The 11,912-nt window shown below is 62.2% G+C and overlaps 1 protein-coding gene across 1 annotated transcript in view; it reads right to left on the minus strand.

Moving 5' to 3' along the window:
* Window positions 1-11,912, minus strand: part of SMTN (smoothelin) — a 19,622-nt gene that overhangs the window by 1,927 nt on the left and 5,783 nt on the right. Inside the window, exons 9-20 of the mRNA XM_029964924.1 lie at window positions 11,851-11,911; window positions 10,775-10,878; window positions 8,580-8,696; window positions 5,118-5,276; window positions 4,951-5,026; window positions 4,520-4,684; window positions 3,898-3,960; window positions 3,701-3,764; window positions 3,225-3,395; window positions 2,999-3,122; window positions 2,776-2,927; window positions 1,413-1,481 (exon numbers count right to left, since the gene is read on the minus strand). Of these exons, the coding sequence (XP_029820784.1) occupies window positions 1,413-1,481; window positions 2,776-2,927; window positions 2,999-3,122; window positions 3,225-3,395; window positions 3,701-3,764; window positions 3,898-3,960; window positions 4,520-4,684; window positions 4,951-5,026; window positions 5,118-5,276; window positions 8,580-8,696; window positions 10,775-10,878; window positions 11,851-11,911 (1,325 nt within the window). The remainder of the gene's footprint in view (window positions 1-1,412; window positions 1,482-2,775; window positions 2,928-2,998; window positions 3,123-3,224; window positions 3,396-3,700; window positions 3,765-3,897; window positions 3,961-4,519; window positions 4,685-4,950; window positions 5,027-5,117; window positions 5,277-8,579; window positions 8,697-10,774; window positions 10,879-11,850; window position 11,912) is intronic.

Genomic DNA, 11,912 nt, shown 5'->3' on the forward strand with positions numbered 1-11,912 from the left:
AGAAGCAACCCTGCCACTGCTGCAACCCCCATCCTGGCCCTGCCCAGGCCCCTCCATCCCTGCCAAGCATTGTCCCCTTATGGGAACTGATGGTGCTGGAGCACCCCGGCTGCTGCTGCTGCTGGAGAAAGGGCTGTGCCAGCACTGGGGGCTGAGCTGGCATGAACTGGCAGCCCCTGCTGCTGCCATGGCTGGCTCAGCTGCTCTGGCCCTGGGCCACCCTCCAGCAGGGCTCTGCTGCAAGGACAGGATGCACAAGGAGGGTCCAAATCCCATGCTGCCCCCCACCACCACCACACCCTCATCTCTGTCCCCCCCTCCCCCTGCGGTAGCCCCACGGTGTGCCATGACCCTCCAGAACAGCCCCCCCCTTCCTCCCCCCCTCTCTGAGGACAGACCCCCAGCTGCTGCCAGCCCCTGGGGAGCACTAAGGCCCAGGAGATCCCCACCCCAGCCCCCACAGTCCCAGCCTTCCCATGGTGCCTTTGCTATGCTGGTCAGTGGGCTCTGAGCCCACGACCTGGCTGGCACCAGCCCCACCTCATGATTCGGCCACCGTGGGGATGGGGGGCCCCACTCAGGGCCTTGGAAAAGCCCCTGCCTGGCTCCGGGGGTGATGGCGGAGTAATGGCAGCACACAGAGAGCAGCTCTGCCCTTATAAAGCCATTGTTTGGGCTCCGGTGTGCCAGTGCTGTGCAGAGCCAGGGGAGCCATGGCTCTAGCACCAGACAGGATGCTCCAAGACAGGCACAAACACTGCAGGATAAGGCAGGACCTGAGCCTTGAGTCACACTTTCCAGACTCCTGCTCCTGCCCATATATGAGCAGGCAGCACCTCGGGGCTGGGCATATGCACGCTGGGGAGGGAAAGGAGGCAGCAAGTGCAAGCAGTAATGCTGCAGCAGCCCGGGGGGGTCACCCACATTTCAGGCGGCGCCTCTCAGAGCACAGAGCTGAGTCCCCAGCAGCTCATCCTTGGATCAGGCTCAGCCAGGGGGAGGGATCTGTTCTCACTATTGCCCTCCCCAGAGCTGGAGAGTCAAGATCCCTATAGCATGACACAGTCCCCACTGCCCAAACCCCCATGGGTGCTATTCCAGAAGGCCCAAGGACAGTCTGCCTCTGCTCATCTGCCAGCTGCCTCTGCCTATCTCCTGGCTGCAGTGGGGCCCTGCCTGGCACCACCGGGACTTGCCCCTTGCCCACTGGCATCCCCCAGCCTTGTCCCCAGCCGCGGCAACTGCTTCCCAGCCGAGCCCTGGTGGTGGTGGGGCACGGGCAGATACTTGGAGGGGAAGGTTCTCACCATTGGTCCTTGGGGGGGGTGACAATGGGCTACGACTTTTTGGTTTTTACCAGCCCCTTCTGGACCAGGCAGCGATAGAATTCCTGAATGTATGTGTACACACACTTCCAATCTGGCTCGCGCATCCGGACCATGTCCTCCACGTCCAGCAACTGTGGACAGTCCGCGTGCTTCCTGGGTGCAGGGAGAGAGAGGGGCAAGCCAGTGACCACAGCCCAGTCAGGGAGGGGAGGAAGAGAAAACAAGAGACACAGATCAGTGCAGTTCCCATCCCCCCAGAAGCTGCTCTGCTCTGGCATGCTCCGGGGGTGCGCGATGCAGGGGCAGGAAGGCTCCGGGCACCCCGTGCCAAGGCCATTCAGTGAGACTGGAGAGCACAAGCAAGGGGAGGGGGAAGGGGCAGCAGGTGAGCGGCGTGGAGAGGCGTGAGGTTCAGAGGGAAGGACAGACAGAGGAGGAGGAAGAGGAGGAGTGAGGTGTTCTGGTGCGCCAGGTGCTCAGGGAGCGGGTTCCAGAGTGGAGCGACGCTCTATATAGCTCCTATATAGACCTGTTGGGAGGATGGCGGGGCAAGCCCAGCCCTCCTGCCCAGCTCCGCTTGGAACCACGCAGCACAGCCCTGGTGCAGGAAGCTCAGGAGAGGATGCTCACAAGAGCTGGAGGAGGAAGGACAAGAGGCCACCTGGCTTCCAGGCCGGAGAGATGATGGCTCTCTCAAGTCCGTGCACTGGTTCCCCAATTAAGGCAAAAAATCCATTACCAGGAGCGCCAAGAGCTAGGCCTGCAGCTCTCTTCTTGCTCCACCAAACAGCACCACGGCACCCAGGGAGCTCATGGGAGCCCCCAGCTCACCCCATGGCCCCGGACACCAGCCGAATGGGACCCCCACCCCTGGCCCTGCCCCCGGGCAGGGTACTGAAGGAGAGGAGTGGAGGGGTGGGAGAGAGACAGAAGGAAGGAGAGAGGGGCTGGCTGCCAGCCCTCCAGCTGGGCGCACTCCCATCTCTCAGCACCCAGGAAAATCAGAAGCAAAAGGGGAAGGGAGGAGACTAGAGAAGCTGCAATGGTGTTTGAGCCCCTATGACTGTGAAAGGAGGTACCTGGCACGGGCAAACCCCGCTACCCACAGGCTGCAGTCCCAAACCCAGCACCTTGGGATGGGATGTACTGCCTGCAGCCAGGTGGGCTTGGGATCTGCTGCCTTGCCCTGTGCTTGGGAACCCAGACCGCCACGCTCACCCTCTCACCACACAAGACTGGGCTGCACTGGCCTCTCGTGACTCTGCCCAGGCAGCTGCTGCTTTCCCACCCAGCACCCAACCTTGTTGCATGACATGGGGGAAGCGACACATATGGGCACCCACCTCCAGCACCATCACCCCCGTGTGTCCCCCCTCGCCCCAGCAGCGAGCAGAAGAGGCTGCCCCAAGCCACCCCAAGCTCATATGATGGCATGAGAGGTACATACTCTGCAGAAGAGAAGGCCACCTCAAAGTTGTGGCGGCGGTTCTGGGGTGTCAGCTTACTGTAGTCAAACGCATCAGGGAAGAAGTTGTGGACCAAGGCACAGAAGGCCATGCCATCACTCCAGCTGGATGAGAAGTTCTGGATGTCTACATGCTGAGAAGGCAAGAGAGTTACCAAGGGACAGAGTGACCGGCCCTGGGATGGGAAGAGGAGGTGGCACCCACCTCGTAGCCCCGGGTCTTGGCTCTGCACCAGTCCAGCAACATCTGCTTGATACTGTTGGCATTGGGCACGCCAAAGCTGGAGGAGCGCTGCACACTGGTCTGTGATGCTGCGGGGTTTGGTGAGCTATGGCAGGAGACACGGGGTGTTATCCATGGGTGTTAGCTGTGGGGTGTTATCTGCACTGTGTTCACTGCCCCAGCCAGCCTGCCCCAGGCCCAGCCTCACCTCCCGCCTTCCTTCTGCAGCTTCTCCATCATGGCCTTGCGTGCCTGTGAGGTTGAGGTCTTGGGCAGGCTCTGAGCCTTCATTAGCTCCTTCTTCTTCTCTGCCTGACGCCGCTCCAGTGCAGCCAGGCTGCTCTGCCTGGAGGCACTCTCATCTTCACGGTCGAAGACGCTGGGAGAGAGATGAACAATGTGAAGGGGGCTCCAGGTGGCCCAGGGAGGGGCAAGCAGTGGCCTCAGCCCATTGCCAGCCCTGGCACTTCAGAATCCTCCATGTCCCTAGGACAGAAGGGAGTGGCTTAAGGTCCCCAGCTGGCAGACATCTTTGTGCCCATGGAAGGACCCATGAGGACCTCTGAACGTAGTGAGTATACCCCAAGGACCAGGAGGCTTTGGGGACACCCTCGCACAGGGACACTGCAAGCAGATGAGTGACAGAGACCATACGTGCCTGTCTCCGCAGACACCACCACTCACCTGCCAGTCTTCTTGGACGAGGAGCTGTAGGATGATTTGGTTTGAACAAATGTGCTGTTGCCACCTGCAGAAAGAGAGGAAGGAAAGAAGCCCTGGGCAGGAGCTGAGGCAGGTGGGACTTGGCTTGCCCCAGGGCAGTGATGCCCCAGGGTTATACTCTGACAATGTTGCAGGGAAAGGGCAGGGAAAGCTCTTACTGTCCGATCTCTTCACATAACTCGACTCCATGGTTGTGGTACGGGAGGTCTTGGTGCCATCACCTGCAGAGACAAGGCAACAGGAACAGCTGGGCTGGGAGCAGCAGCACCCACAGACACCCGCTGCTGTCAAGCACCCTCACACCCATGCAGTGCAATGGGTAGAAGTCCCAGGTGGTAGAGGCATGGCAGACAGAGGGAGGACAGAGGGCACGTGCCCCCCAGGCAGAGCAAAGAGGACAGCGCAAAGCAGCAGAGAGCTGGGGCATCCCTCAACCCCTGCAGCCACTTGGCTTGAGCCACCTAGGGACTGGGAGAACCGGGGTGTAGGGGACAGGAGACAGGCCGAAGACATAGACAAGGCCCTGCTACCCCAAGAGAGTGGAGATCAGGTGGAACGTCACCAGAGCAGATCCATTAATGATCCCCAGGCAAGCTCTGAGCAAGCCAGAAACTCAGCCCTGCACTACAGTGCTGCTCCCAGAACAGTCAGACCAGACCCAGGACAAATAGCGAGTGGCCGAGGAGCTGTGGTGGCAGAGCACTGGGAAGGATTCTGCATGGCCACTGAAGGGCCAGCACACTGGTCAGTGAGCCCACTGCCCCCCAGCCTGGCCCGTACTAGACTGGACGAGACGCTCAGTCTTGGTGACGGTGCTGCGTGCTGAGCCGTCAGCTGACTGAGTGCTCTGTGTGGTGGTGGTCTCGGTGGCGTGGCCAGCCCTTCCCGCCATAGCCTGGCTCCTAGCCTCCTGCAGCCGCTGGTCTCGCTCCTTCTCCCGCTGGTCTGCAAACAGAGGTGGGAGACAGCATCAGCAGTGAGAGGCAGGGTGGTGGACACAATCCACACCACACCAGAGGTCCTATGGCTGCTGTTGTCCCACAACTAGCTCATGGGAAGTATGATGTCTTCAGCCTGGCACAGCCTGGGGGGCAAGAGAGGACCCAGCACGCAACCTCCAGCTTCCCTGTGGCTGGACAGCCCCACTCTAGCACTCCACACTGCCTCCGCCACTGCTCCAACCCCAGTGGGAGTCACTGTTCCCCAAGTACCTCGCTTGCGCTGGCGCAGCTCCCGCATGGCATTTCGGATCAGCCGTCGCTCCTCAAAGTCTGTTGTCCGATCCAGCTGCAGGAGGGAGATGTCAACATCACTCCTCTGCCATCAGCTTGGGGTCCCTTTACTTTCCCCCAGGAGCCCGAGCCAGAGGCAGAGGTACCATCTTATCCAGAACATCCTCATCCTCAATCCTGCTCAGCTCCTCGACATTCAGCTTGCTCCTTCTCTCTACCTCCCTCACTTGCACCTTCTCCATGCCGTTGGGTAGCTCTGGCTCCAGCCTCAGAACCTGGGGCTGCTCCACCACCTCCGGATCCATCTGCAAGGACAGTACGGTGCAGCTGAGCCCCTGCCAGCTCAGCCACCTCACTACTGCTGCTCAGGGTCCAGGCCCCCACCACCCTAACACCTGCTCAGTGCCGCAGGCAGTGAGGACTCTGGAGAGGATGTGCCACATGTGGCATAAGAGCTCTCAGCTGGTGGGACACTGCAGGCATCTGCAGTGCCCAAGGCAGGCAGGGCGTCACGCCATCCCCCTGTGGCACTCACTGCCCCTGGAGGGCCCAGCAGTCCCTGATCTCCTCCCAGTCTGGCTGCCAAAATATCTCCAGATACTCCCTGTTCCCTGTCAGGAGGTGGCTGGGCCCCCAAGCAGGCAGGGGCTGCCTGGGGCTACAGGCTGGGCAGTGCCTGGTGCCCAGCAGCAGGCAAGGTGCTGGCAAGGCCAGTGCGTGCCGTTAGCAGCACAAGGGATTTCCATGGAATTAAGGGACTTAGTGGAGAGAAGAGCTTGTGCAAGAGATCAAGAGCCTCCCCCGTATCCCTGCCAGGATCCAGGCCAGCTGGGCCCCTGCCTGAGCACAGCCAGGATGCCAAGTCCCTTTCAGCCTGACCCCCCAGCAATGCACAGCAGGCAGCGGGCCAGGCCCGGAATAGGGCACAGAGGCAGCAGGGATGCTGGAATTGGCCTGGAGCAGACATGCACACACCTGGCTCAATCCTGCATCCTGCAGCCCGGCACCTGGCCCATGGCAAAGCCATCGGCAGGAGCTGACACTGGCCACATGCACCCATGCCACCACCTGTGCCAGGCACTGTGGCAGGGGCAGGACAGCTACCTGTGGCCTCCTGCCCGGCACGCCAGCAATGCAGGCGCTGCAGCCGTGCCACAGTGAGCCCTAGGGGTGGTAGATCCTCACGGTGTCGTGTCCCCGTGCACCGCAGCCACAGTTCCATCTCATGTCTGGGCTCCAGACACCCCTAGGGGCCCCAGGGGCCGGTGCCCCCTCCCACCCCTTGCCGTGGGGCAGGGCTGCCCACACTCACGCTGCTGTTGGTCCGGGAGAGGTGCAGGGCCGATTGTTGGCACGTGCTGGAGAAAGCGGGTGGATGGGCCACAGGGCCGCTGGGCTCCTCGGTGCCCTCAAAGTGGGTGCAAGGGTCCTGTGCTTCCAGAAAGAGGGTGCTGATGTCCTCCCCAGGGGGCTCCTGCAGCCCTGGTGCCAGCAGGTCRAGGCAGCGGCCCAGGCGCCCCAGCTCTGCCCGCAGCTCCAGGTGCTCCTGCTCCAGTGTCTGCAGTGCCTGCACCAACGCCTGCACCCACTGCAGCGCCCACTGCAGCTGCCCCTCTGCCACCCCCCGGAACGCTGCCAGTTCCTGACGCAGCTCAGCCAGCTTGGCCGTCCCGGCCTGTGCCAGCCCCTCCAAGCTGACCCCCAGCATGGCGGCGGTGCAGGCACTGCAGTGAGCCTCGCTCAGCTGTCTGTTGCCCTTTATAGGGGTGCAAGGCACCCCCCCCAGCTGGAGGCCAGCCCACTCCCTGCCTGTGGGCTATTCTGGTCCCAGCAGCCGGGGGTCCCGCACAGGGGTGCTGAGCCAGGCGACACACTTGGCAGTGTGTCCGGCTTTGGGACCAGGTGGCTTGGCAAGGGGAGCTCTGCAAGTGGCCCCCCTGCCCTGGTGGCTGCCAGGGCCAGATACCAGCCTGGAGGCTGTGGGATACAGCAGGGGGAACCAGTCCCAACCACTGCTGTGCTGGATGAGTGACAGGGCCAACCACTGCTGTGCCCTTTCGTCCGAGTGCCCTCCCACTTTGAGCCAGCATCACCCACAGCACATCGACACCTCCAGCCCCAGACTGGCACTGGTGCAAGGGCCTCAGCCACAGCCAGGATTTTTAGAGGTCTCCATACCCCCATGCTGCCTAATGCCTGCGCCACGGGGGGTCCCTGCACGATGGGCATAGGCAACACCCCACCAGCGAGAGGACACACTGCAGTGGCTACTGTCCCCAGGTCCCTGCAGCCTGCTGGTCCCTCCAACCGAGCCCTACCTGGCAGGGCTGCCAGCACTGCTGCCTTCTCCTCCTCCTCCTCCTCCTCTTTGCCCACTGGGAGCACACCTGGCGGCTGCATCTCCCACCAAGCAGCTGATGGGTCTCAGGCCCCCCACCCCTCCAGGCAGCCCCACTAATACCTTAATGAGAGCTGACAGGTGCTCAGGCCAAGTCTGCCCAAGCGCATTAGCATGGGGAAGTGAGCTGCCCACAGGTAGGACCTGCCGGCAGGTGTGGGCAGCACCTGAGGGCAACCCTGCCAGGCTGTGGGCACTGCCTGCCTCATGCTGAGGAGAACTGAGCTGAGGACAGGGTGAGCCAGTGGTGCCACAGCCACCAGCGTGCCATAGGCCACTGGCAGTACCACGGGCCACTGGCAGCGCTGTTCCCACAGAGGCAGCCAGGCGCGCGCGGGGCCATGAGTGAGGCAGAGCTGTGTTTGACATCTCAGCTCCTGCCAAGGCGGCGCGTGGGTGCCTCACATTACCCTAGATGGGCAGGAGCAGACAAAAGCACTTGAAGGGCTGCACGCACGGCTGCCTCCTGTGTGCACCCAGCCCCAGAGTGGCCACAGCCCACTCTCCCCCCAAAACACTGAAAAAACTGGTTGTTTTTTCAGGTTTTTTTCTAGTCACACCCAAGAATCCTTCCTGGGCCAGGTGGGCTGGGACTGCCACGCCACTCTCCACTCAGGATCGCCGAGTGGGAGCAAGCAAGACCCCAACTCAGCTCCAGGGTAGGTTAGAGGTCTTCAGGGAGCCCCACCCCAAGGCAGGTTCCCCAGTGCCACGGCCAAGGTCCATCCCCAGGAGGAAAACCAGGAGTGGGCGGCAACGGGTTTTTCCCTGAGTTGCTGCCACCCTTAAAGGTGTTTAAAACAGACAGAGATCCAAAAAAGATTCCCATCTCACTTCGCTCCCCCTCCCCAACTGTGGGTACATGGTGGCACAGTCCAGAGTGCAGGAGACTCATGTGGGGCTGTGCAACCACACACAAAGCCAAGGGTCTCTTGATGGAAAAAAAACCCCAACCAAAACAAAACAAAAGCACCAATCAAAATCAGCTGGAGCCCCCAGAACATGCTGCCACCCTGCTGGTCCCTGGTCCCCACCCTAAGCCNAGCCGTGCCACAGTGAGCCCTAGGGGTGGTAGATCCTCACGGTGTCGTGTCCCCGTGCACCGCAGCCACAGTTCCATCTTGTGTCTGGGCTCCAGACACCCCTAGGGGCCCCAGGGGCCGGTGCCCCCTCCCACCCCTTGCCGTGGGGCAGGGCTGCCCACACTCACGCTGCTGTTGGTCCGGGAGAGGTGCAGGGCCGATTGTTGGCACGTGCTGGAGAAAGCGGGTGGATGGGCCACAGGGCCGCTGGGCTCCTCGGTGCCCTCAAAGTGGGTGCAAGGGTCCTGTGCTTCCAGAAAGAGGGTGCTGATGTCCTCCCCAGGGGGCTCCTGCAGCCCTGGTGCCAGCAGGTCGAGGCAGCGGCCCAGGCGCCCCAGCTCTGCCCGCAGCTCCAGGTGCTCCTGCTCCAGTGTCTGCAGTGCCTGCACCAACGCCTGCACCCACTGCAGCGCCCACTGCAGCTGCCCCTCTGCCACCCCCCGGAACGCTGCCAGTTCCTGACGCAGCTCAGCCAGCTTGGCCGTCCCGGCCTGTGCCAGCCCCTCCAAGCTGACCCCCAGCATGGCGGCGGTGCAGGCACTGCAGTGAGCCTCGCTCAGCTGTCTGTTGCCCTTTATAGGGGTGCAAGGCACCCCCCCCAGCTGGAGGCCAGCCCACTCCCTGCCTGTGGGCTATTCTGGTCCCAGCAGCCGGGGGTCCCGCACAGGGGTGCTGAGCCAGGCGACACACTTGGCAGTGTGTCCGGCTTTGGGACCAGGTGGCTTGGCAAGGGGAGCTCTGCAAGTGGCCCCCCTGCCCTGGTGGCTGCCAGGGCCAGATACCAGCCTGGAGGCTGTGGGATACAGCAGGGGGAACCAGTCCCAACCACTGCTGTGCTGGATGAGTGACAGGGCCAACCACTGCTGTGCCCTTTCGTCCGAGTGCCCTCCCACTTTGAGCCAGCATCACCCACAGCACATCGACACCTCCAGCCCCAGACTGGCACTGGTGCAAGGGCCTCAGCCACAGCCAGGATTTTTAGAGGTCTCCATACCCCCATGCTGCCTAATGCCTGCGCCACGGGGGGTCCCTGCACGATGGGCATAGGCAACACCCCACCAGCGAGAGGACACACTGCAGTGGCTACTGTCCCCAGGTCCCTGCAGCCTGCTGGTCCCTCCAACCGAGCCCTACCTGGCAGGGCTGCCAGCACTGCTGCCTTCTCCTCCTCCTCCTCCTCCTCTTTGCCCACTGGGAGCACACCTGGCGGCTGCATCTCCCACCAAGCAGCTGATGGGTCTCAGGCCCCCCACCCCTCCAGGCAGCCCCACTAATACCTTAATGAGAGCTGACAGGTGCTCAGGCCAAGTCTGCCCAAGCGCATTAGCATGGGGAAGTGAGCTGCCCACAGGTAGGACCTGCCGGCAGGTGTGGGCAGCACCTGAGGGCAACCCTGCCAGGCTGTGGGCACTGCCTGCCTCATGCTGAGGAGAACTGAGCTGAGGACAGGGTGAGCCAGTGGTGCCACAGCCACCAGCGTGCCATAGGCCACTGGCAGTACCACGGGCCACTGGCAGCGCTGTTCCCACAGAGGCAGCCAGGCGCGCGCGGGGCCATGAGTGAGGCAGAGCTGTGTTTGACATCTCAGCTCCTGCCAAGGCGGCGCGTGGGTGCCTCACATTACCCTAGATGGGCAGGAGCAGACAAAAGCACTTGAAGGGCTGCACGCACGGCTGCCTCCTGTGTGCACCCAGCCCCAGAGTGGCCACAGCCCACTCTCCCCCCAAAACACTGAAAAAACTGGTTGTTTTTTCAGGTTTTTTTCTAGTCACACCCAAGAATCCTTCCTGGGCCAGGTGGGCTGGGACTGCCACGCCACTCTCCACTCAGGATCGCCGAGTGGGAGCAAGCAAGACCCCAACTCAGCTCCAGGGTAGGTTAGAGGTCTTCAGGGAGCCCCACCCCAAGGCAGGTTCCCCAGTGCCACGGCCAAGGTCCATCCCCAGGAGGAAAACCAGGAGTGGGCGGCAACGGGTTTTTCCCTGAGTTGCTGCCACCCTTAAAGGTGTTTAAAACAGACAGAGATCCAAAAAAGATTCCCATCTCACTTCGCTCCCCCTCCCCAACTGTGGGTACATGGTGGCACAGTCCAGAGTGCAGGAGACTCATGTGGGGCTGTGCAACCACACACAAAGCCAAGGGTCTCTTGATGGAAAAAAACCCCCAACCAAAACAAAACAAAAGCACCAATCAAAATCAGCTGGAGCCCCCAGAACATGCTGTCACCCTGCTGGTCCCTGGTCCCCACCCTAAGCCCCAGAGCTGTCAGGTGATGCCCAGGTGGAACATGGCCCTGCAGCACCAAGGCCCCCTGGGCACTTACCTTGGTGACATTGCTGCTGACACTGCTGATGTTGCAGATACTGCTGACACTGCTGGGGATGGTGGTGATGCGGATGGGGGTGCTCCGCAGCCCCAGGGTCACCTCTGCAAGGGGAGGAAGAAGCATGTGGGGTCTGCCCCAGCCTGGCAGGCTCAGCTCCATGGCTGGGGATTGGCTCCGGCTGGGCAGCCCCGCTGCCCCACACATCCTGCCCCGACAGCAAGCACCAAGCTCTGACACAGGGAAAGGGTTCTGGGGACAGGCAAGGGATGGGAAAGCCAGGCCCCCCTCACCACCCTGGCTTATCCTCCTCCCAAGGAAGGGCACTTTCCACAGTGCTCCAGTTGGATCCAAGACCCCCTGGATGGCCACAGGAGTCAGCCGCGTCTGCAGGCAGGCAGGATTGGGGCAGGGCTGGAGCAAACACAGCACAGCAGTGGAACAGGACACACCAGGACAGCATGGGCTCCCCTGAGCCAGCAGTTTAGTGGGGACAGAGGATGGGGCAGGGCTGTGGGGGCAGGGCAGGAATTTGGGAATGAACCCGAGCACAGACATATCAGGACAGTAGGGTTGGGGACAGGCTGCAGGACCAGGTGGTCTCTCTGGACTGAGATGCCCTGAGCAGGCCGAGTGTGCCTGCCAAGGGGTGACGGCTGCCAGGCAAGCTCTGATCTTCTGGCAACACCCGTATTCAGCCTCTGGGCTGTCAGCAGCTGCTGCTGCCCATCAGCACCAGCCTGGCCTAGCACTGCCCGCCTGCCTCCACCTGTGCCTCCACCTGCCCATTAGTGCCCACCATCCTTCAGTGCCTGGCTGTCCACTGGCACCCACCTGCACCACTGCCAAGCTGTGCACATAGTCCCATCGGGAGCATGGTCCCGCAGTGCTTATGGCCCTGCTGGCACCCATTCCACTGTGGTACCCACTTTCCTGACAGATGCCCACCCTTCCCAGTCCCACCTCCCTTGAGTGACACCCACCATGCCCATCACTCCTACAGCGTCTAGCCTCCTGGCACATGCCAGCTGCCCACTTGACTCGTCCTGCTCGCCCCATACCCCATCAGTGCCCACCTGCCCGCTGGCTGCTGGGGGCGGCCGTGATGCGGGGAGCGAGGGGCTGCACACGCCCATCC

The sequence above is a fragment of the Manacus vitellinus genome, unplaced genomic scaffold (genome assembly GCF_001715985.3).
Source record: "Manacus vitellinus isolate BGI_N305 unplaced genomic scaffold, ASM171598v3 scaffold_84_pilon, whole genome shotgun sequence".
Classification (NCBI taxonomy): domain Eukaryota; kingdom Metazoa; phylum Chordata; class Aves; order Passeriformes; family Pipridae; genus Manacus; species Manacus vitellinus.